General features: G+C 51.0%; 2 protein-coding genes across 3 annotated transcripts in view; both read left to right on the forward strand.

Moving 5' to 3' along the window:
• The window catches only part of DDX28 (DEAD-box helicase 28), a 53,904-nt gene extending 32,670 nt beyond the window's left edge, over positions 1–21,234 (forward strand). The window contains exons 8-15 of one of the 2 annotated variants that reach the window (XR_013624583.1): positions 3,796–3,880; positions 4,332–4,438; positions 8,767–8,889; positions 14,644–14,740; positions 17,595–17,749; positions 18,567–19,324; positions 19,890–20,042; positions 20,990–21,234. Coding sequence is in view for 1 of the 2 variants with exons in the window: in XM_068128604.2 (XP_067984705.1) it covers positions 3,796–3,880; positions 4,332–4,438; positions 8,767–8,889; positions 14,644–14,740; positions 17,595–17,749; positions 19,232–19,324; positions 19,890–20,042; positions 20,990–21,151 (975 nt within the window). In the remaining variant the exon portion in view is untranslated. The remainder of the gene's footprint in view (positions 1–3,795; positions 3,881–4,331; positions 4,439–8,766; positions 8,890–14,643; positions 14,741–17,594; positions 17,750–18,566; positions 19,325–19,889; positions 20,043–20,989) is intronic. The other variant, XM_068128604.2, reaches the window with a different exon arrangement.
• The window catches only part of LOC144893653 (uncharacterized), a 1,023,192-nt gene that overhangs the window by 802,158 nt on the left and 199,288 nt on the right, over positions 1–21,746 (forward strand). The gene's annotated exons all lie outside the window — the stretch shown is intronic.

Raw genomic sequence — 21,746 nt, forward strand, 5'->3', positions numbered from 1 at the left:
ATATATTGTGTGTGTGTGTATATATATATATATATATATATATAGATATATAGATATATATATATATTGTGTATATATATTGTGTATATAATTATATATAGATATATATATATATATTGTGTATATATATTGTGTATATATATTGTGTGTATATATATATATATATATATATGTACACACTTAAAATATTATGACAAAAAAAATCTAACATGCTGGCCCAATGGCCTAATGGATTGGGTCCCATCTGGGTTGAATAATTTTTCCCCTTACTTTTTCAAGTCTTTTATATTGTCTTGAATAAAGTCTTGTACGATGAACAAATGCATTGTGTTCGTATTTAAAATGTATCTTGTGAAAAATGCCAGGAGCATAGCAAAGGCCCCTTTATATACTATAGTATGTGCCATGTGGCAAACTATAGAAAAGAAGGGACATTCAAAAAAAATCTCGTGTGCATGCTGGACTACCCTTGTGTTCTTAGGAGGAACCAAGTAATGCTCTAAAAAAGTTAATATAAAGGGTTGCCAATTTGATTCATATAGCTGCATGAAGAAGTAAATGTATTTTATTTGCCAGATGTAGGTAGGGATGATGTATTTGCCAGATGTACCTTTACACTCCTTAAGTCCCTTTCGATCCCTTAGATTTCTGCATCAAAGGTGAAAGCTCAGAGGTCATGTCAAGTAAAAATGTGATACTTGACAACAGCTGAAAGGATTTAAATCAAACTTGGTAGAAGTATGTGTAATAAGTCTCCTACTTTCTGACCCAGCTCTGCTCCCTCTCCCCCTCAATCCTCCTCGGTGATTTCAATATCCACATGGACTCCACTGACTCCACAATAACCACTGACTTCACTGATTTACTCACCTGCTTTAACTTCACTCAACATGTCAACTTTCCTACCCATAACCGTGGGCACATTCTGGACCCTGTCTGCTCTACTGGATTAATTTTGCACCATCTCTCTGGCTCCGACCTCACCCTCTCTGACCACTTAGCCATCACTATGACCATCAGCATCCCCACCACAGCACCAAGGCATTATCGCACTATCAACTTCCGTAAGCTAAACGCTCTTTCACCTACCTCATTCTCATCCACCCTCTCTGAAAAAATGTCCACTTCTCCCTTCGCTGACCTCCACACCCCTTCTGACCTCACTGACTACTACAACCACACTCTCTCCTCCTGCCTTGACCAGCTTGCGCCTATAAAAACCAAAACAGTTTCTTTCACCCATTCTGCTCCCTGGTTTACCCCTGAACTCCGCCTGATGAAAACTCATACTCGCCAACTTGAAAGACTCCGCAATAAAACAGGTTTCACAATTCACTCCCAAGCCTACAAGGACCACCTACAGCACTACAAAGATGCCCTCTCCCACGCCCGCTCCGCCTACTACTCTCAAATTATCCACTCTGGCTCTGGAAACCCAAAAGCACTCTTCTCTACAATAAACAAACTCCCCAGCCCCCTGGACACCACCACCCAGTCATTCACAGTAGACAACTGCATCTCCTTCCTTTCATTCTTCCAAAGCAAAATTGACAACATCTACAGCAGCTTAACCACCACTGCACCTGCTCCCCCTCAAACCACCTGCCCCCCCTTATCCTGCCGACCCCTGTCTCAGTTCTCCCCAGTCTCCCCTACTGACCTCTCTGAACTCCTCATAGGAATGAAAACTGCCACCTGCACTCTTGACCCCATCCCCTCCAGCTTTGTCAAGGCCTCCCTTCCTGCTCTCTCTCCACTTATCACTGCAACAATAAACTCCTCCCTGTCTACAGGCATCGTCCCACCATCCCTCAAAATTGCTGCTGTTACCCCCATTCTGAAAAAACCTGGACTCAATCCTGACACCCTAAACAACTTCAGACCCATCTCCAACCTACCCTTTCTGTCAAAAGTTTTGGAACGTGCTGTAGCCACTCAACTTAAACATCACCTCTCTGCCAATAAACTGTATGAAACATTCCAATCCGGATTCCGCTCCAACCACAGTACTGAAACTGCTCTCCTCAAAATCACCAACGACCTTCTCCTCTCCTCTGACGCTGGCAACCTCAACATTCTCATCCTCCTCGACCTCAGCGCCGCCTTTGACACCATCAATCACACCATCCTCCTCACCCGACTTGAAACCACCTTTAACATTACCGGCACTGCCCTCTCTTGGATCAAATCATACCTCTCCGATAGACGCCAGTTCATCTCCATCAATAACTGCAAATCCCCCACTGCTCCCCTCCCCCAAGGTGTCCCCCAAGGTTCAGTTATTGGCCTCCTCCTCTTCATCCTGCACCTGTCCACCCTTGGTCACTTAATCCGCCGTCATGGTCTCCAATTCCACTGCTTCGCCGATGACATCCAGCTTTTCATCTCCACCAAGTCCATCTCCACCGCCACCCACTCTATCCTGACAAACTGCATCACTGAAAAAAAATCCTGGCTTCAAATCAACTTCCTCAAACTTAACTATGATAAATCTGAAATAATCATCATTGGCCCAAAAACGCTCACCAAATCCACCCATAACTTTGCCCTCAACATCGACGGTTTCCCAGTATCCACCTCCCCTCACATCCGGAATCTTGGCATCATCTTTGACCAAACCCTCTCCTTCGACAAATACACTAAACAGATCACAAAGACAGCCTTCTTTCACCTGAAAAACATCGCCCGTCTCCGTCCATCCCTCTCCTCCACGGCTGCAGAAACCCTCATCCACGCCTTCATCACCTCCCGTCTGGACTACTGCAACAGCCTCCTCTATGGTTCACCCTCAATAATCACCAATAAACTCCAATACATTCAGAACTCCGCTGCCAGTCTACTCACCCATTCCCGGACCCGTGACCACATCACCCCCGTCCTTTACAAGCTTCACTGGCTCCCCATCCCCCAGAGAATCCAGTACAAAATCCTCCTCTTGACCTACAAAGCCCTCCATAACCTGGCCCCATCCTACCTGACTGACCTCCTCTCCAGACACACTCCCACCCGCAACCTCCGCTCTGCTGGTACCAACCTCCTGACCTCCCCCCCCCCCCCCCCCCCCATGCGGACCAAATTCAGACCCTGGGGGGACAGGGCCTTCTCCATCGCTGCTCCCATCCTCTGGAACTCACTACCTCACACCATCAGAGACTCCTCCTCACTCACCACATTCAAAACATCACTCAAGACCCACCTGTTCAACATTGCATTCAACATTTAACCCACAGCATTTAACCCCTGACTATCTCTTCTGCCTTCTCCTTCCTTTTGCTTTGATTATTTACCCTTTTGATTTTTGTCTTTTTGCACTTGTTTTTTTGTACTCTGTCAAAGCGTCTTTGGGCTTCTTGAAAAGCGCTATATAAAATAAATGTATTATTATTATTATTATAATGATATTATAATGTTTGCGGAGGCATATTGGGCGATATCACGACGTTGAAGAGTGTTGTTCTAGTTTTTGGCATAATGCAGGTTTTGCTTTATTTTTGCTTTTGTCACCTTTTAGGGGCAGTGTGTTGAGTGGGTGATGGTGGCAGAATGGGTGGGGATGGGGATGGAGTGTGTTTATGAGAAGAATAGCTTGGGGCTAAGAATGAGGCAACAGGGAATGTAAATGGACTGACTACCTCAGGAATTGGAAGGAAAGGTGACATTTGATTGACATAATGAGCTAATTCTACAGATGGGTGACAAAAGGACAAGAGTGTGTAAATGCTTGTAAAATTAATTGTTATTTGAACTTGAATTCTTTGATTGTTTTTGTTTTATTTCTGCCTGACTCCACCACAGACCTTTATGAGGAAATTTTTGCAGAACAAAACGATTGACGTTCTTGTGGGAACACCTGGCGTTGTATGCAAAGGCATACGCCAAGGTAATGGGCCCAATAGGAATGAAAGGGATTGATCAAATGTAAATGGAGAGTGTGTGTCTGTCTTAAATCATAGATAAGTCGTGGTCTGGACTTCTGGGGGGGGTGAGGGAGCGAGTATGACCTTGTACACCAAAAATATACAGCAAATGACCAACTCGTTGTGAGGAAAATGCTTTTTTTGAGCTTCAAGTTATTATCCTAAAATGTCATGCATATAAGTCTCAATAAAGTAGTTTGATCATACTGCTGCAGCCCTGAAAATTGCAGCCTGGTACCTTGTCAAATCTTAAGGCCACTTGCATCCCATTTTATGAAAAACCTCAACTCACATCGTCCACCCAGCTTGCCGTAGTGTAAACAGGCCAGATTGTATTTGTTTTACTTGGTGAAGGATATAAACCCACATTATTTTGAGGCTCTTGATGTACATGTGATGTTTGTACATTGGCAGGGGCTTTAGGTCTTGACTCCTTGAGGTTCCTCGTAATAGATGAAGTGGACACCATGCTGGACGACAGCTTCAGCCCATTGGTTCAAGAAATTCTAGAAAACGTGCAGGTGAGGATATGGACCACCAGGACTTTCGTGCCATTTTTTATAATCAATAAACAATATATTTTTGCTCTTGTGCAGGTTAATCATTTTTTATGTACACTGATTCTCACAGCATCAGTCAGCCAACTTGTTTCTTAGTAAAGCTGCATCATCGCTTGGGAAGGAAATCTATCCATGGATGTGTTTCTAGCTCACTGGTCTTTATCATCCTGATATTATGTGTAGCATTTCAACGGCTGACATATTGTTGCGGTGGGTGATTCTGTGTCTTTTCGAGACTGCAACTGAAAGCTAGAGAAAGCTAGAATTCCTTTTTCAACTGTAATATCTTTTTCCCCCTGCCATGGCACGGTTTACCTGGCCCCCACCACGGTGATGTTTACCTGACCCTTATCGCTAGATCTGTGAACCTAGCCGTGTTGGGCAGGGGTGGGAGGGCACGATTGTGTGGTCATGTACCTATTCCATCAACCACGATCCTTTCCTTCACAAAACCTCGCATGGGGCAGGAGTACCTTACTGCGGAACAGGGTAACCTCGGTGCAGGGCAGGGTAACATCACCGTGGGAAAGGGGAACCTCGCTGCGGGGCAGGGAAACCTTGCCGGGAGGCAGGGAAACCTTGGCACGGGGCTGGGAAACCTTGGCACGGGGCTGGGAAACCTTGGCACGGGGCTGGGAAACCTTGGCACGGGACTGGGAAACCTTGGCACGGGGCTGGGAAACCTTGGCACGGGGCTGGGAAACCTTGGCACGGGGCTGGGAAACCTTGGCACGGGGCTGGGAAACCTTGGCACGGGGCTGGGAAACCTTGGCACGGGGCTGGGAAACCTTGGCACGGGGCTGGGAAACCTTGGCACGGGGCTGGGAAACCTTGGCACGGGGCTGGGAAACCTTGGCACGGGGCTGGGAAACCTTGGCACGGGGCTGGGAAACCTTGGCACGGGGCTGGGAAACCTTGGCACGGGGCTGGGAAACCTTGGCACGGGGCTGGGAAACCTTGGCACGGGGCTGGGAAACCTTGGCACGGGGCTGGGAAACCTTGGCACGGGGCTGGGAAACCTTGGCACGGGGCTGGGAAACCTTGGCACGGGGCTGGGAAACCTTGGCACGGGGCTGGGAAACCTTGGCACGGGGCTGGGAAACCTTGGCACGGGGCTGGGAAACCTTGGCACGGGGCTGGGAAACCTTGGCACGGGGCTGGGAAACCTTGGCACGGGGCTGGGAAACCTTGGCACGGGGCTGGGAAACCTTGGCACGGGGCTGGGAAACCTTGGCACGGGGCTGGGAAACCTTGGCACGGGGCCGGGAAACCTTGGCACGGGGCCGGGAAACCTTGGCACGGGGCCGGGAAACCTTGGCACGGGGCCGGGAAACCTTGGCACGGGGCCGGGAAACCTTGGCACGGGGCCGGGAAACCTTGGCACGGGGCCGGGAAACCTTGGCACGGGGCCGGGAAACCTTGGCACGGGGCCGGGAAACCTTGGCACGGGGCCGGGAAACCTTGGCACGGGGCCGGGAAACCTTGGCACGGGGCCGGGAAACCTTGGCACGGGGCCGGGAAACCTTGGCACGGGGCCGGGAAACCTTGGCACGGGGCCGGGAAACCTTGGCACGGGGCCGGGAAACCTTGGCACGGGGCCGGGAAACCTTGGCACGGGGCCGGGAAACCTTGGCACGGGGCCGGGAAACCTTGGCACGGGGCCGGGAAACCTTGGCACGGGGCCGGGAAACCTTGGCACGGGGCCGGGAAACCTTGGCACGGGGCCGGGAAACCTTGGCACGGGGCCGGGAAACCTTGGCACGGGGCCGGGAAACCTTGGCACGGGGCCGGGAAACCTTGGCACGGGGCCGGGAAACCTTGGCACGGGGCCGGGAAACCTTGGCACGGGGCCGGGAAACCTTGGCACGGGGCCGGGAAACCTTGGCACGGGGCCGGGAAACCTTGGCACGGGGCCGGGAAACCTTGGCACGGGGCCGGGAAACCTTGGCACGGGGCCGGGAAACCTTGGCACGGGGCCGGGAAACCTTGGCACGGGGCCGGGAAACCTTGGCACGGGGCCGGGAAACCTTGGCACGGGGCCGGGAAACCTTGGCACGGGGCCGGGAAACCTTGGCACGGGGCCGGGAAACCTTGGCACGGGGCCGGGAAACCTTGGCACGGGGCCGGGAAACCTTGGCACGGGGCAGGGAAACCTCGGCACGGGGCAGGGAAACCTTGGTTGCGCACGGCAGGCGAACCTCGGCACGGACAGTTGAACCTCGGCATGGGGCAGAGGAACCTCGCCACGGGGCAGGGGAACCTCACTGCGGCATGGGGTAGGGGAACCTCGAGCCAAGGCACGGTGACGTCACTGTGGAGCGGGGCAGGGTAACCCTGAGTCTTTCCCTTCAGACTCATATTGAGTCTCACCTCATGCTGGGCTGAGACAGGATGGAAATGACTATTTACCGACAACATTTCTGTCGTACTGTAATCCCAAAAACATTCAAAGTGCAATGAATGCGGTTGTGTACTTATTCCATCAACTGGGATCCTTGCAACTATTGGGGGTGCTTCCTAACACAAGTCGGGGGCCAAATCTTCCCTATTCTTCCCTGGTGCCCAAATTTGTCACGGCAGCACGGTCACGGTCAGAGTGCCGATCGGTTCACTCAGGTTGAAATGGACAGGCCCATTCCCTCTTGTTTCTGTCTCTTCCCTCTTTCACTCTCTCTCCCTCTCTCTCTAACTCTCCCTCCCCCTAACCCTGTCGTGGCCCTGACTTTGTGAAGGCAGGGGTCCACCATCCTGGATGTGGGAGGTGTCTGGCTTGATCTCTTGAAGGATGAGCATTTGCACTTTATTATCACCACAATTAATCAGTAAATAATCAAGTGTTCAGATCAGAGTCCATGGAGGAGGGGACCTAATTGTTTCTGAGGGGGTCAGTGACCTATGGGCAGCCAAACAACTAATTGGCCATGGCGTCAGCAAATAGAAATCAGAGACCAGCAAAATTGGTTTGTTATAGAGACTGTCATCATGGCAGCACGCTTGTCTTAGCAGCAGTGATGTCCAATAGGCTGACAACGATGTGGGTGATTATGGTTGGCTGCCGGTGACAGTGGCTGGTTTGGCAGTGGTGGGGAGGGTGTAGCCAGCTCAAAACATACTCCCCCGTCTGAACCTACTCCCCTTAAAAACTTAATGCACTGGCTCGCTGGTAGGGAGTATGGCCGACTCGTAACACCTACTCTCATCTGACAATTTGGGACTCAATGGGTCATCTCAAATACCAATTGCTCTAGTCTATCCTTACCAGTGGCCGACGCCTATTGTATGTTGCGGAGGATTATCTATGCTAAACCCGAGCACATAATGGAATCACCTGTTTCAGCAATACTCTGAATGACCAAAATAGATGGAGACTTGGAGAAATAAGGAGATGAGGGCTAGGGGACACCTGTGGAAGACAAGATGGATACAGAAGCAAGCTCTCAAAAAGGAAAAACTGGAAACTTTGATGGAGATGGGCTTGTGGAGGGTTTTTGGGCATAGAAAGAAAAGTAGGATAACTGAAGATGAGATGAGTTGGGCATGTGCATAAGAGACAGCACGTTTCTGTGGAAGAATTCTCAGGCTGAATTCATATCAGTGGTGGCAAATATAGGAGACAAGTCCTGCAGTCAGATGAGATGGCTGCTTGCAGTCACTGCTGGTCTACCTGAGTGAACTGCCAGCTGTGGGGAGCTTTGAGGGAGTTGAAGCTACTAATCTGTTCACTCCGTAGAGGAGCTTCTGCTACACACTGACGACGGCCAACAAGCCAGAAACGCATGCCCGTGGATGTTCCCTCTCCTGGGTGGACTGGTCCATAAAATTGAGGATTAAATTCAATCTTATTTTAAAATAATCCTATGGAGAAATAGGGGACTGTACCTCTGCTAAGCTCATGTCTAATAGGTGGAGCCGATGCAACTGTTTAGCCAGAAGAGCTTTTTAAATAAAAATTTTCCTGGCTTTCCCCAGGTGTTTTGAGTTCCATAGCAATGTTAATGTGTAGCAGACATTTTCTGTTGGTCAGGTTGCATACAGAAATAGCTGACGTGGCACTTGCTTCCTGGTACCCACTACATGTACATGTCTATGTATATATGTATTAATTATTATTACTTTGAGCACAGGCTGGGTTGGGGGCACAGACCTGTTAATTGAATTTTGCCTCTTCCTTGACCTTGTATGAGAGATCCATTTTAATTTTTGCAGATGCTTTATTTGTGCAGCTCCTTGTGATGCAGAATGATTTTTTAGTATTACTTTGTTTATTGATAATTATCAATATCTTCCAGATATGCCCAGTGCCTACCCGGGGAGTTACTTTCGAGTCTGCAAGATTGGAAGGGGCACAACTGATCCTCACAGGAGCTACGTTTCCCAAAGGCCTCGACAACATATTGTCCAAAGTGATGGATGTGAGTGACACCCAAATGCATATCGTCACCCTCATAACAAAAGTGCCTGTCATTTTTTGGCCATTTTGAGATTTTCTGCCTAACTCACTTGTTTTATCATTTGTGACACCTGTAAAAATGCCCAAGTCATTGTTAACTTCCTGAACCATTGATATGTGTTTGTATAAGGAATAGTTAATAAATACTCATTGATGTAGAATTGCAGCAGTTTTTTGCCTTTTTCTCCAAACTGCAAAAGATGACAGGCACTTTTGTTATGAGGGTGACGATATGTTCGTTACCTCTGCCACCGAATGTGGACTTAGGTTATGTATTCACCCACGACCCACAATATGTATATTGTGTAGCGGTTACCGCTGGATGCACACAATCGCCTTGCACCGGCCAGAACACGGCCAGACGCGCCTCTCCCGGGCATGCCCGGACTCACTGTTCCCGGGCACGCCCGAACCTCCCGGGCACGCCCGGTCTCGTCTTTCCCGGGCATGCCCGCTCTCGCCTTTCCAGGGCTCGCCCAGAGCGTCCGGGCATGCCCGCTATCGCCTTTTCAGGGCTCGCCCAGAGCGTCCGGGCATGCCCGCTATCGCCTTTTCAGGGCTCGCCCAGAGCGTCCGGGCATGCCCGCTATCGCCTTTCCAGGGCTCGCCCAGAGCGTCCGGGCATGCCCGCTCTCGCCTTTCCAATGCTCGTCCAGAGCGCCCGGGCACGCCCAGCCTCGACTTGCCAGGCCGCAGCCAAACACGCCCGGGCAGGTCCAGACTCGCCTTTCCAAGGCTCGCCCTTGACACCCGGGCATGCCCGGTATAGCTTTTGCCGGGCAAACTTCCCGACATAAATGTGTATATATTGCTGCCCGATAAACGGGCTTGTGAGAATACCTGAGCTGTTTTGTTTCAATAAAGCAACTCGGACGAATTCCGTCTTTGGTCGCGTCAATTCTTTCGACTCGCGTTGGAGCGCAGTTCCTTCATTGGTGACCTACCGACATGGACACGGCAGTGAGTCTTAAACTGCCTACCTTCTGGGAGGCTCACGCGGCTGTTTGGCTCGCTCAGGCGGACTCTCAGTTCGCCCTGCGAGGCATCACCGCGGACGACACCCGCTTCCACCATGTTGTGGCGGCGCTCGGTTCCGCCACCGCGGCCCGCGCCTTGAGTCTCCTCGAGCACCCGCCGGCTGCTGACAAATACGACGCGCTGAAGACGCTCCTCCTCGACGCTTTTGCCCTCTCACCGGCAGCACGCGCACGGCGCCTGCTCGCTCTGCCCGAGCTCGGCGACACGCGCCCGTCCGAGCGCATGGACTATATGCTCTCGTTGCTCGGTGAGCACTCTCCGGATTTTCTGTTCCGCGAGCTGTTCCTTCGCCAGCTGCCTCACCCGGTACGCCTCGCCCTGGCTGGCACGTTGATCACGGATTCCCGCGCCCTCGCCAGGGAAGCCGATAAGATCTCCTCGGCGGGCCAGCACATCGGCGCGGTTACCTGGAGCCCGCCGCCGTCCGAGGCGACGCCCACGACGCCCGAGCGCCCTGCGCGGTTGGAGGCCGAACTGCCGGTGCAACTGGCGGCCGCCACGCCGCACCGCCTGCTTCCGACACGACGGCCGGGGCCTCCACCTGACCGAGCGTGGTGTTATTACCACGCCAGGTTCGGACACAAGGCTCGGACGTGCCGGCCCTCGTGCACTTTCGGCAGGTCGGGAAACGGCCGGGCCGGCGTTCATTCCCAGCCATGAGCGCCGGCCACTCGGGCAACTTGCTGTTTATTCGGGACAAAGCGTCTGGGCGGCATTTCCTGTGTGACACCGGCGCCCAACTGAGCGTCATACCCGCCTCCGAGCAGGACAGGCGGGACGCCGTTTGCGGCCCCTCTTTGGTCGCTGCTAATGGCTCGGCCATACGCACTTTCGGCCCACGCGTCGTCACCCTCTGCTTTGGCAGCCAGCGTTTTCAATGGACTTTTGTGACCGCCTGCGTCCCCATGGCTTTGCTGGGCGCCGACTTCCTCTGCGCGCACGGGCTGCTGGTCGACGTCAAACGTCGTCGCCTTGTCAACGCCGAGACCTTCAGCTCCCTGGCGTGCACGATGAGCAGCTCCGCGCCGACCGAACTGGCGTGCGCCCTCCCGGCAGCGAACGATTTCGCTCGCCTGCTCGCGGAATTCCCGGCCCTCACGCGGCCGACGTTTTCGGCCGTCGCGGTGCGGCACGGGATCGAGCACCACATACCCACTACGGGCCCGCCGGTCTACGCCAGGGCCCGCCGCCTCGACCCGGCCAAGCTCGCCGTGGCGAAGGCCGAGTTCGACGCGTTGGAGCACCTCGGCATCGTGCGGCGCTCCGATAGCGCGTGGGCCTCGCCACTGCACATCGTGCCAAAGCCGGGGGGTGGATGGCGCCCGTGTGGCGACTACCGCCGTCTCAACGACACTACCACCCCCGACAGGTACCCGATCCCGCATATTCAGGACTTTTCCGCCCGTTTGGCGGGACGGGTCATCTTTTCGAAAATTGACCTGATACGGGGCTACCACCAGGTACCTGTCCGGGCGGCCGACGTCCCGAAGACGGCCGTCATCACGCCGTTCGGCCTGTTCGAATTTTTGCGGATGCCGTTTGGCCTCAAGAACGCGGCCCAGGCGTTCCAGCGCTTGATGGACGGCGTGCTGCGCGATCTGCCGTTTCTTTTCGTCTATCTGGACGATATCCTCGTCGCCAGCACGTCCCGCGCCGAGCACCTCCTCCACCTCCGAACACTGTTTGGTCGCCTCAGCGAGCACGGCTTAATTGTCAACCCGGTCAAATGCCACTTCGGCGCGACGTTGACTTTTTGGGCCACCGCATCACCAAGCCCGGGGCCGTGCCGCTGCCGACCAAGGTCGAGGCCATCACCACGTTCCCGTGTCCCCGTTCCATCAAGGCCCTCCAAGAGTTCCTCGGCATGGTGAATTTTTATCACCGATTCGTGCCCCGCGCTGCTCAGCTCATGCGGCCCCTTTACGAGGCCCTCCGGGGCAAGCCGGCCAAGCATGACATTGTTTGGTCCGCGGCCATGGACGCGGCCTTTGCCAGCGCCAAACGGGCCCTCGCCGACGCAACGCTGCTGGCTCACCCGGTGCTCAACGCGCCCATCGCCCTCACTACGGACGCCTCCAACTACGCAGTGGGCACCGTCCATGAGCAATGGGTGGACGGGGTTTGGCAGCCACTCGCTTTTTTCAGCCGGCAACTCCGGCCGAACGAGTTAAACTACAGCACGTTCGACCGCGAGCTGCTCGGGCTATTCCTGGCCGTTCGCCATTTCCGACACCTCCTGGAGGGCCGCCCGTTCACGGCTTTCGTCGACCACAAGCCGTTGGTCTACGCAATGGCTAAGGTCACGGAGCCATGGTCGGCCCGCCAGCAGCGCCACCTCTCCGCCGTGTCGGAGTTCACCACGGACATCCGGCACGTCGCCGGCAAAGACAACGCCGTGGCCGACTGTCTTTCTCGGACCAGCGCGAACGCGGTCCACCTCGGCGTGGACTTCGCGCTCATGGCGGCTGACCAGACCACCGACGCCTCGGTGCAGGCACTCCGTGCGGCGGACACGGGCCTCCGCCTGGCCGACATCCCCTTCACGGGCACCGTCCTGCTCTGCGACGTCTCCCAGGGCCAGCCTCGCCCCATCGTGCCCGTTTCCTGGCAGCGCCACATCTTCGCCTCCATCCACGGCCTTTCTCACCCGGGCCGGAAAGCTTCTCAGAAGCTGGTGTCGGCGCGTTTCGTCTGGCACGGCCTTCGACGAAACATCCGCGACTGGGCCAACGCCTGCACGGCCTGCCAGCGGGTCAAGGTCCACCGCCACACCCAGGCCCCGCTGGCACCTTTCGCCGTGCCTGAACGGCGTTTCGACCACGTCCACGTGGACCTGGTGGGTCCCCTGCCCCCCTCACGGGGGTTCACCCACCTGCTCACCATGGTGGACAGGACCACCAGGTGGCCGGAGGCCGTGCCCCTCGCCTCCACCACCACCGCCGACGTGGCGCAGGCGTTCATCGCCACCTGGGTCGCGCGCTTCGGCGCACCAGCGGACATCTCGTCCGACCGCGGCCCACAGTTCACGTCTGAGCTTTGGGGCGCGGTCGCCCGTTCGTTGGGGGTCACGCTGCACCGCACCACGGCCTACCACCCCCAAGCCAACGGGTTGTGCGAGCGGTTTCACCGCTCCATGAAGGCCGCACTCATGGCCGGCCTTCAGGACGACGGTTGGGCCGACCGGCTGCCGTGGGTCCTTTTGGGCCTTCGCACGGCCCCCAAGGAAGACCTCCAGGCGTCCGCCGCCGAGCTCGTCTACGGCCAGCCGCTCCGCGTCCCGGGCGAATTCGTGCCCGACGATACCAGTCCCTGGTCCGCCGCTCGCCAGCGCTCGGACCTCCAGGAGGCCGCCCGACGATTTGCCCCCGTGCCGACGTCCCGCCACGGTGGTCCCCAGTCCTACGTCCCCCCCGGTGCTTCGCACAGCGGAGTACGTCTTTGTGCGTCATGACGCGCACCGGGGGCCACTCCGGCCGCCGTACGATGGGCCCTTCCGGGTCCTGCGACGGGGCGACAAGTCTTTCATCGTCGACTTCGGCGGCCGGCCGGACCGGATTTCTGTGGACCGCCTCAAACCGGCGCACATGGACATCGACCGACCACCACGGTTAAGGTTGGCCCTTCCTCCGCGGTGAGGCCGCCCCCCGTCCACAGTTCCCCCCGCTCGACCACCCACCACCACCTCGGACCCCTCCCCACGACCCTCCAGGGATCGCTTCGGCCGGGTCATCCGGACCCCCCTTAAATTGACCCTGCCGGTGCAGGTCGATTCTCGAGGGGCGTGTGTAGCGGTTACCGCTGGATGCACACAATCGCCTTGCACCGGCCAGAACACGGCCAGACGCGCCTCTCCCGGGCATGCCCGGACTCACTGTTCCCGGGCACGCCCGAACCTCCCGGGCACGCCCGGTCTCGTCTTTCCCGGGCATGTCCGCTCTCGCCTTTCCAGGGCTCGCCCAGAGCATCCGGGCATGCCCGCTATCGCCTTTTCAGGGCTCGCCCAGAGCGTCCGGGCATGCCCGCTATCGCCTTTCCAGGGCTCGCCCAGAGCGTCCGGGCATGCCCGCTATCGCCTTTCCAGGGCTCGCCCAGAGCGTCCGGGCATGCCCGCTCTCGCCTTTCCAATGCTCGTCCAGAGCGCCCGGGCACGCCCAGCCTCGACTTGCCAGGCCGCAGCCAAACACGCCCGGGCAGGTCCAGACTCGCCTTTCCAAGGCTCGCCCTTGACACCCGGGCATGCCCGGTATAGCTTTTGCCGGGCAAACTTCCCGACATAAATGTGTATATATATTGCTGCCCGATAAACGGGCTTGTGAGAATACCTGAGCTGTTTTGTTTCAATAAAGCAACTCGGACGAATTCCGTCTTTGGTCGCGTCAATTCTTTCGACTCGCGTTGGAGCGCAGTTCCTTCAATTGCATGATATTTCAAAACGTTGTGGGTGGGTTATGACCAAACTTGGTGGATGAGTTGAGTAAGTGACAATAACAAGCTAATTCGATTTTGGCTCAGGCCAGAACCGGTCCATCATTGGGATACAAGACGTAAACTGTGTTCAGCCTGGAGGGAGTGAGGTTTATGCTCTCTACCGAGTGCCGTTCTTGTTTGTATATGTTTTTGATGATTAAGGCAGAAGGGTACCTTAAGTCCATAAAGCATGTGTTTATATTCTTCACAGGCATCTGTGTTTGTGACAGTAAAAAGCCAGAACCTGCACTGCATCCCATCACACGTGATTCAAACCTTCATGCGTCTCCGGAATTACCAGAAGCTGAGTAAGTATAATGGCAGACCCACTAATATATACCAATCCTTGTGACTTTGATGGGAACAATATCATGCATGGTATAGTCACTTATGACTTGCACTCGAAAGCCTTGTGTTGGCTTTCATGGTTAAGGTGGTTGATTTAAGTTACAAAAACTTTACCCCAATAAGATGGATATAAGGGGCCATATGATATGACATCATCATCATACTAAAATACACAATTTAGCATCTGTCTGTGTCTGATGAGTTTTTGACCACGATACATTCCGTCGTTACTTATCCAATCTCAACCAAACATGACCGGATGACTAAGGGTTACACAATGAAGGTTGTAGCGCATTTATTTGCCCCCCTTCCCAAGGGGGTTTTCTCCCCCAAGCGGGTTTTCCCCACCATTGCCATCAATGGGGTTGCGTGTTGAGGTGTATATCAATGTTAAGTTAGCTTTATTGTGGCGTTTTTCCAAGGCCGCTTCTCCATAACAAAACTCACGATAGCATAATATTCATGTTATTACAAAACAATATTAATACCAAAAATATCCCACCTCCCCAAGGGGTTTATCCTCCTTGAAAAAACGTCGAGTCAACGTTTATAAACAGCTTATCATGGCGTTGTTGTGGAAGCAACGGCCCAACGGCCTCTACCAGAAGTAAAAATATTATAAACCACAAACACGTATAATTAGCTTTTTAAGCAGTCACTAATGCTGTTTATAACACGAAATAAAGATATTTGGAGAAATCCCGACATCCGTGAGGTAAGGTTTACTTACAGAACTGTGCGAAGATCTACGGTACTCTATATGCCCCACAAGGGTTGGGTTAATAACATGACCCTTCCTGCCGCTAATGTGGCGTTTTTCTTCGTGAACCTTTGAAACACGCTCCTGCTGTTTAACACAAAACTGAAAGGGAGGAAGCCCTGGGTGTGCTCATTTACCAAGCAGCTAGCTAGCGCTTGCCAAGTCTGCCGTTCCTTAACGGTTTTGAAAGGAGTGCTTACTCGAATGCTTACACCACTTGGCGATCTCTCCACAAGAAACTTGGTAAATGAACACACCCAATGTTCTTGAGACCCGACCATAGATCGACTATAATCTATATACCCCAAAAAGGAATGACCATTTCTGCTGCTCCCGTAGTGAGCGGGTGTACTACCACTGAAAATATGCAATTTGGTGTGTTTCTGTCTGTCTGACTGCGATACATTATGTCGTTACTTATCCAATCACAATCAAACTTTCCAGGGCGACTAGGGGTCACACGACAGAGGATGTAGCGGCTTAACTTGTCTCCCTCCCCAAGGGGGATTTCTGCCTTGGACGAACTCGGTCTTGAGGTGTATAAGCAGCGCAGCATGGCGTTTCGTGGGACACATCCACCAGACGTAAAAATTATTATAACCACAAACTATTCTGTCAATTCTTTCCAATGTATGGTTCCCTTTTTAAGCAGTCGCTACTGTTAGTTTATCTTTCAACATGGAAAGCTTAAAGGTATTTCCCTGGCCGCTGTCCAAGGTAATGATGCAAATGGTGCGTCATAACTGACAACTACGCTCCAGCCAATCGGAGCCCGAGACAGTGGTGACTGAGTCAACCAATGGGCGTTCAGAACACCATTGACGTCATGACTGAAGAACCAATCGGTATCGCAGTTACTTAGACATGCTTATAAATGCACTAGTTCTCATCTCTTCCAGTCTCTTTGCTGTGAATCGCCTTGAAGAGTACAGCACGAAAAGCTTTGGTGTTATTGTCATTATGTCGTGTTTGTTTTCCTGTATATTAAAGTTACCAATAAGCTTGCTTTCGCTTTCCAAGCCAGCCATTCCTTATAAACCCCTTCAATGGAGTGCTTCATCGAGTGCTTAAGTCATTTGGCGAGCGCTTTACAAGCTGCTTGGTAATGGAACGCACTCTGATGTCCTTGAGGCATTCTATGCTTATCACGTTCCCCACAGACTAACGGATCCGAGCCGTTTCAACTTGCTAGGATCCAACTCATCTCTGGCATGTGCTCAAATGAGTCTTCACGCATGAATGATGTTTCCCATGGCCTGTCTGATTTTCCTCGCCATACAATTTTGTGGACTGTTCATGGATTGTTAAAATAACTTGTATCTTGGGGCCTCCCCGCCAGCCATGAATTTCGGCCAACTATATGTCATTTCTCCCAGGCGTGAGTTTGTGACATGTGATATTGCTCCCTGACACCCTTATGGCCAAATTGTAACTTTATTTGATGCATAACCCCATTTGTAATGCACAATCGCCTCTAAGCTGTCCAGCCTGGGTTTGAATCCAGACCCAGCTATAAGCTGTCTGATCCCGGGGTTTCATAGGCAGGGTGATTCATCAGCGTGTGTGCCGTCCCTCGGATAAACTGGGCGTCCCGTCTGCCGGCATAATTGGGTGGACATTGAAGATCACATCGTGTCCTTCCCAAAGAGCAAGCGAGCTATCGCTGGCACACTGAGCAAATTCCAAATTTCTCTTAACCCACCGCCATCCTCATGATCCACATGACCCATCACCACCCACCATCCCCGTGATCCACATGACTTACTGCCACCGCCACCGCCATCTCCCCTCTCTGCTCCCCCCTGTCCACTCATGTCGGAAGCGAGTGTGTCTAGTAATTATAAATGGTGAAATTATCTGCCCCCCACCCCTTATGATCTAAGGGCTTCTTTTACTTCTTTTTCTCTCACCAGGCATTTCATCTCCAACACACGTACCCCTCCCCCTTTCCTTGCATTTCCCATTTCCATTGTTCGGTGGACTGTTAATTTGATGAAGTATTTTTCAGTTCATAATTTTGCAGAAGGTAATGCATATGCCTGTGCGATGTGCAGATGCATTACTGGAACTGTTAAAGAACTGTCCGGAGCAGATGAAGACGGGCAATTTGGTATTTTGTAACAAGGCTTCAACTGTCAACTGGCTAGGATATGTTCTCGAGGAGAAGAAAATTCCTCACTCTCGTCTGCACGGGTCAATGTCGGCTGAGGTACTGTGTGCCGTTTCCTCTCCTCTCCTCCTCTAACTCTCCATTATCCATTATGTCGTTAGAACAGTTGGCTTTTGCTTCATGTCGGTTGTCAGATAAGTTTTATGCATGCAACTGTTTACCTTGAAGTCAAATACAGTCCAATTTTAATTTGTCGAGTTTCCTGTAACTGTTTTTATAATGAACAAGTTAGATTGATGTATAAAAGTAAATAAATAAATAAATAATAACGCATTTGTCTCATAGTGAGCTTAAATGACATGCAAAAGGAAGATTTTGGGAGACATCGGTATAGTTTTACTTGAAATGCAAGGACAATGAAGGGACAATCGACACATCACCATATAATACGGGATTTGAACCTGGGGAAATCACAGTGTAAACCAGAGGGTCAAGTGTGCCCCCCCCCCTTGTCCAAACAAGCTTGGCCTTGATGCTGCAACCCTTATTTCGAGCAAACTTTATTGCTTGCTATGACTGATTATGAAGTGAAGCTATCGATGACGTGTTTCCACCTTGAAATCCAGTTCTTGCATCATTTCTTCATGTTTAAAATGGTATGTGGAATTGAACAGCCATTGAAAACGGTGTTCCCTGCTAAAGCCTAATGATGTGCTTTCGTTATAAAGATGCACATAATGTTTAAAATTCATAAGCGATTCGGAAAGCTGATCCAACATTTTATGGTGCAAAGATGATTTAGGTGCAAAGCGTTTGGCTATGCAATGGCGTGCCATCAACTTCGCTCTATTTAAGCATTTATTTCAACTTCATTTTGACAGGTGCTAAAAAGAAACTTCAATGTTGCTTTTTCCAGGTAAGCCACATCATCAACTATGAATTTCCACCTTCACTTTCGGACTACATCCATGAACATCTCTGAACGGTGGAGTCAATGTTGAAAAATTAGTTTGGAGTCGAATGTTATTTCTTTGGGAATCGAAATGTGATCACACAAATTGGAGGAGTTGCCACTTGGCTATTATAATGGCAAAGCCTGGTGTCGGCTTAACGGTTAAGGCGTTGGCTCAAGATCTTAGGGTCCTGAGTTCGAGCTCCTGTCGTGCCGTTGAAACAACACCAGGTAGGTTGACTCAGCCTGTCATCCTTCCGAGGTCGGCAAAATGAGTAACAGCTTACTAGGGTAATAAACCATACGACCATTCGAGTATCCTGCGGCGGAGTGGTGACCTGTCGAGGATTGCACTCCTTAGCCAACGAAACTGCCACAGCAGCTCCTATACGCCTCACGGCATCAAAGGAATGATTATTAAATTGTTATAATGGCAGCGACAACTGTGCACTTGGCTATCATTTGCTGATATTTCATGAATCTTGGACAAGTTATACAAAGAACACTTGTAGTTTAAACGCATTTTGGATTTGTCTGTGCGTGTACTCACTTTTCTTGTAGACCGCTGATCACATTTTATGGAAAGATGTGGAAATTGACATTTTGTTTTGACGCATTTGTTTTACCAGGCTCGTGCAGCCACACTCCACAAGTTTCACAATGGCTCATTTAACATCCTTGTGTCCACAGACACATCATCACGGGGTGTGGACACACCACAGGTAATTATGCTTGTTATCCCCATGCTTAAAAAAAAAACCAGAGGATATTGTAATCGACTCTATCTGTCTGTCTCTGTCTTTCTGTCTCTCACGCTATCTCCCCCTTGATATATGGTTGTGCAGAAATTCACCAAATTTGGTATTTATGATCACCACATGCAAGAACGTGTGAGAGAAGTATAATTTTTGACTTCACTCCTGGGGGGTCGAACAGTGAAATACGAAAAAATGCAATTGGGGTGAATTTTTCAACATTTAAAAATGAAATTGTACATGTAATCAACATTGGGGAATGCATTAAATAATTAATGTTTTTTGGGGGATTTGACCTCCGGTTCATGTCCCAGAGCTGGTCACAAGGGTGAAAATGGAGATTTAAAAAACTTTTGATATTGGATATTGGGTCATGATGTTGGGTGGAACTTTTTGCCATCTTTCAACCTTGCTTTAGGTGCAAAGCGTTTGGATATGCAATGGCGTGCCATCAACTTCGCTCTATTTAAGCATTTATTTCAACTTCATTTTGACAGGTGCTAAAAAGAAACTTCAATGTTGCTTTTTCCAGGTAAGCCGCATCATCAACTATGAATTTCCACCGTCACTTTCCGACTACATCCACCGGGCAGGGCGGGTTGGCCGTGTGGGCTGCTCGACGCCGGGCTCTGTTGTGAGTTTTGTTAGCTGCAAGTGGGAGGTCAATCTGGTGCAAAAGATTGAGGTGAGGTGACATTCTGTTGAGTCGATTAGTCAGGGGATCCTATTGTTGCATTTTATTCATTTAAATCAAGGTGCTTCAGGTTAATGGAAAAGCAGAACTGGATGAAATGTGTCAACTGATAAAGTGGGTCAAACAGGAAACATGTGGATGTACACACCACAGCATGAGGAGAGAAGTCTTGCAAAATACCTAAAACAAATTGGACTTCAAAACTAATTGGTGGTTGAACTCAGTGACCTGGTATGAAAATCTTGTTCAAATTTCAAGTCAATCGGATGGAAATTGACAATTTTAGAAATTGTGGCCTATGTTGACCTTCTGGCCGATGTGCACCTCAAAAATAATTGGTGGTTGAATTCAGTGACCAGGTATGCAAATCCACCTCAAATTTGAGGTCAATCTGATGAAAAGTGTGGATTTTAGAAATTTGACAAAGTTGTTGACGTTTGGCCTATGTTGACGTTTTGACCTCAAAAAGAATAGGTTTCTTGCTTATGACCAACTCTACCAGTTGGTGAAGTTTCATGAAGATCAGAGTAAAAATGTGACCTTTAGGCTGTTGACATACAAACAAACAGGTGGAATGGAGGGGGGAAGCCAAGAGGGTATGGCATGGGGGTGGGGGAATTCAAGAGGGGGTGGGTTCGGAGGAAAGATTTGTGGGGTTGGGTGAAGAGGAATCTAGGGGAGGGTGGTGGGTTGAGGGGGGGATGCAGAAGGTGTTTAACAAGCTTTATTGCAAGATGCTATACTCTTGGCCTACTCTATGGGGTTCTCTGCTTGCATAGTATAAGAACCTTTCTTTGAAAATTTGATTGAGAATATGCTTACCTCTGAGTTACTGCCAGTCTACGGTAGAATTTGTTTTGGAGAGCAAGTCCTACATGCTACCACCTCCTTGTGTTTATTTTGCAAATTTACTTGAATATAAAATTCTATCCTGGCAGATTGCTGTACGAAGGCACACCCCTCTTCCAGGTGTTGATGCGAACCTCAAACGCAGGCTTCTGGCACACCACAGCCTGGAGACGTTCAGAGCACAAGATTGTGGTGAAGAAGTAGAACTCGATAAAAATGATGGACTGAACGTAGAAATACCAACGTATTGATGAACTCCTCTCCCATAGCGGGGAAAAGCCGAGTGTTATGAATTGTAAATAAATGATGTCCTGTTTTAACAACGTGGTTAAAAGTGGTTTGGTTGTTGTCTCTACCATGAAGGTTTGTCCTTGTACCTCAACTCATCTACTGAATAATCCTGAAGACAAAACATTTAAATATTGAGAATGAACAACTTGAGAAAAACTACATTAAGCCCTTCCTTATCATTGTCCCGGTTAACATTGTTTCGTTATCAAGTCAATCTATTAGAGAACATGCTCATTCAAAGTCGTTCAACGTTCCCTTATAAAGTCATTTTACCTCTAATTAGTACCAAACTAATAATTTTTCCTCACTTTTATAAAACTACAGCATAAACCATACTCTAAATACTGGTGAAAAAGCTGTACCATAAATCCTGGTCTATTGTATAAGTTCACCCAGTTGTACGTACAGTATAGGCCTTAAATACACCAGGCTGGGCATCGATAACATCGGTGCATCCTGGCCTGAATTATTCAGGTTTGCATGAATGGTGTGTGGAGGAAGTTGTGGCCTGATTGTGTCAATGACCTGAAAGGATTTTAATATGTTGTCTCCGCT

This window comes from Myxine glutinosa, chromosome 9, assembly GCF_964187855.1.
Source record: "Myxine glutinosa chromosome 9, kmMyxGlut1.1, whole genome shotgun sequence".
NCBI lineage: Eukaryota > Metazoa > Chordata > Myxini > Myxiniformes > Myxinidae > Myxine > Myxine glutinosa.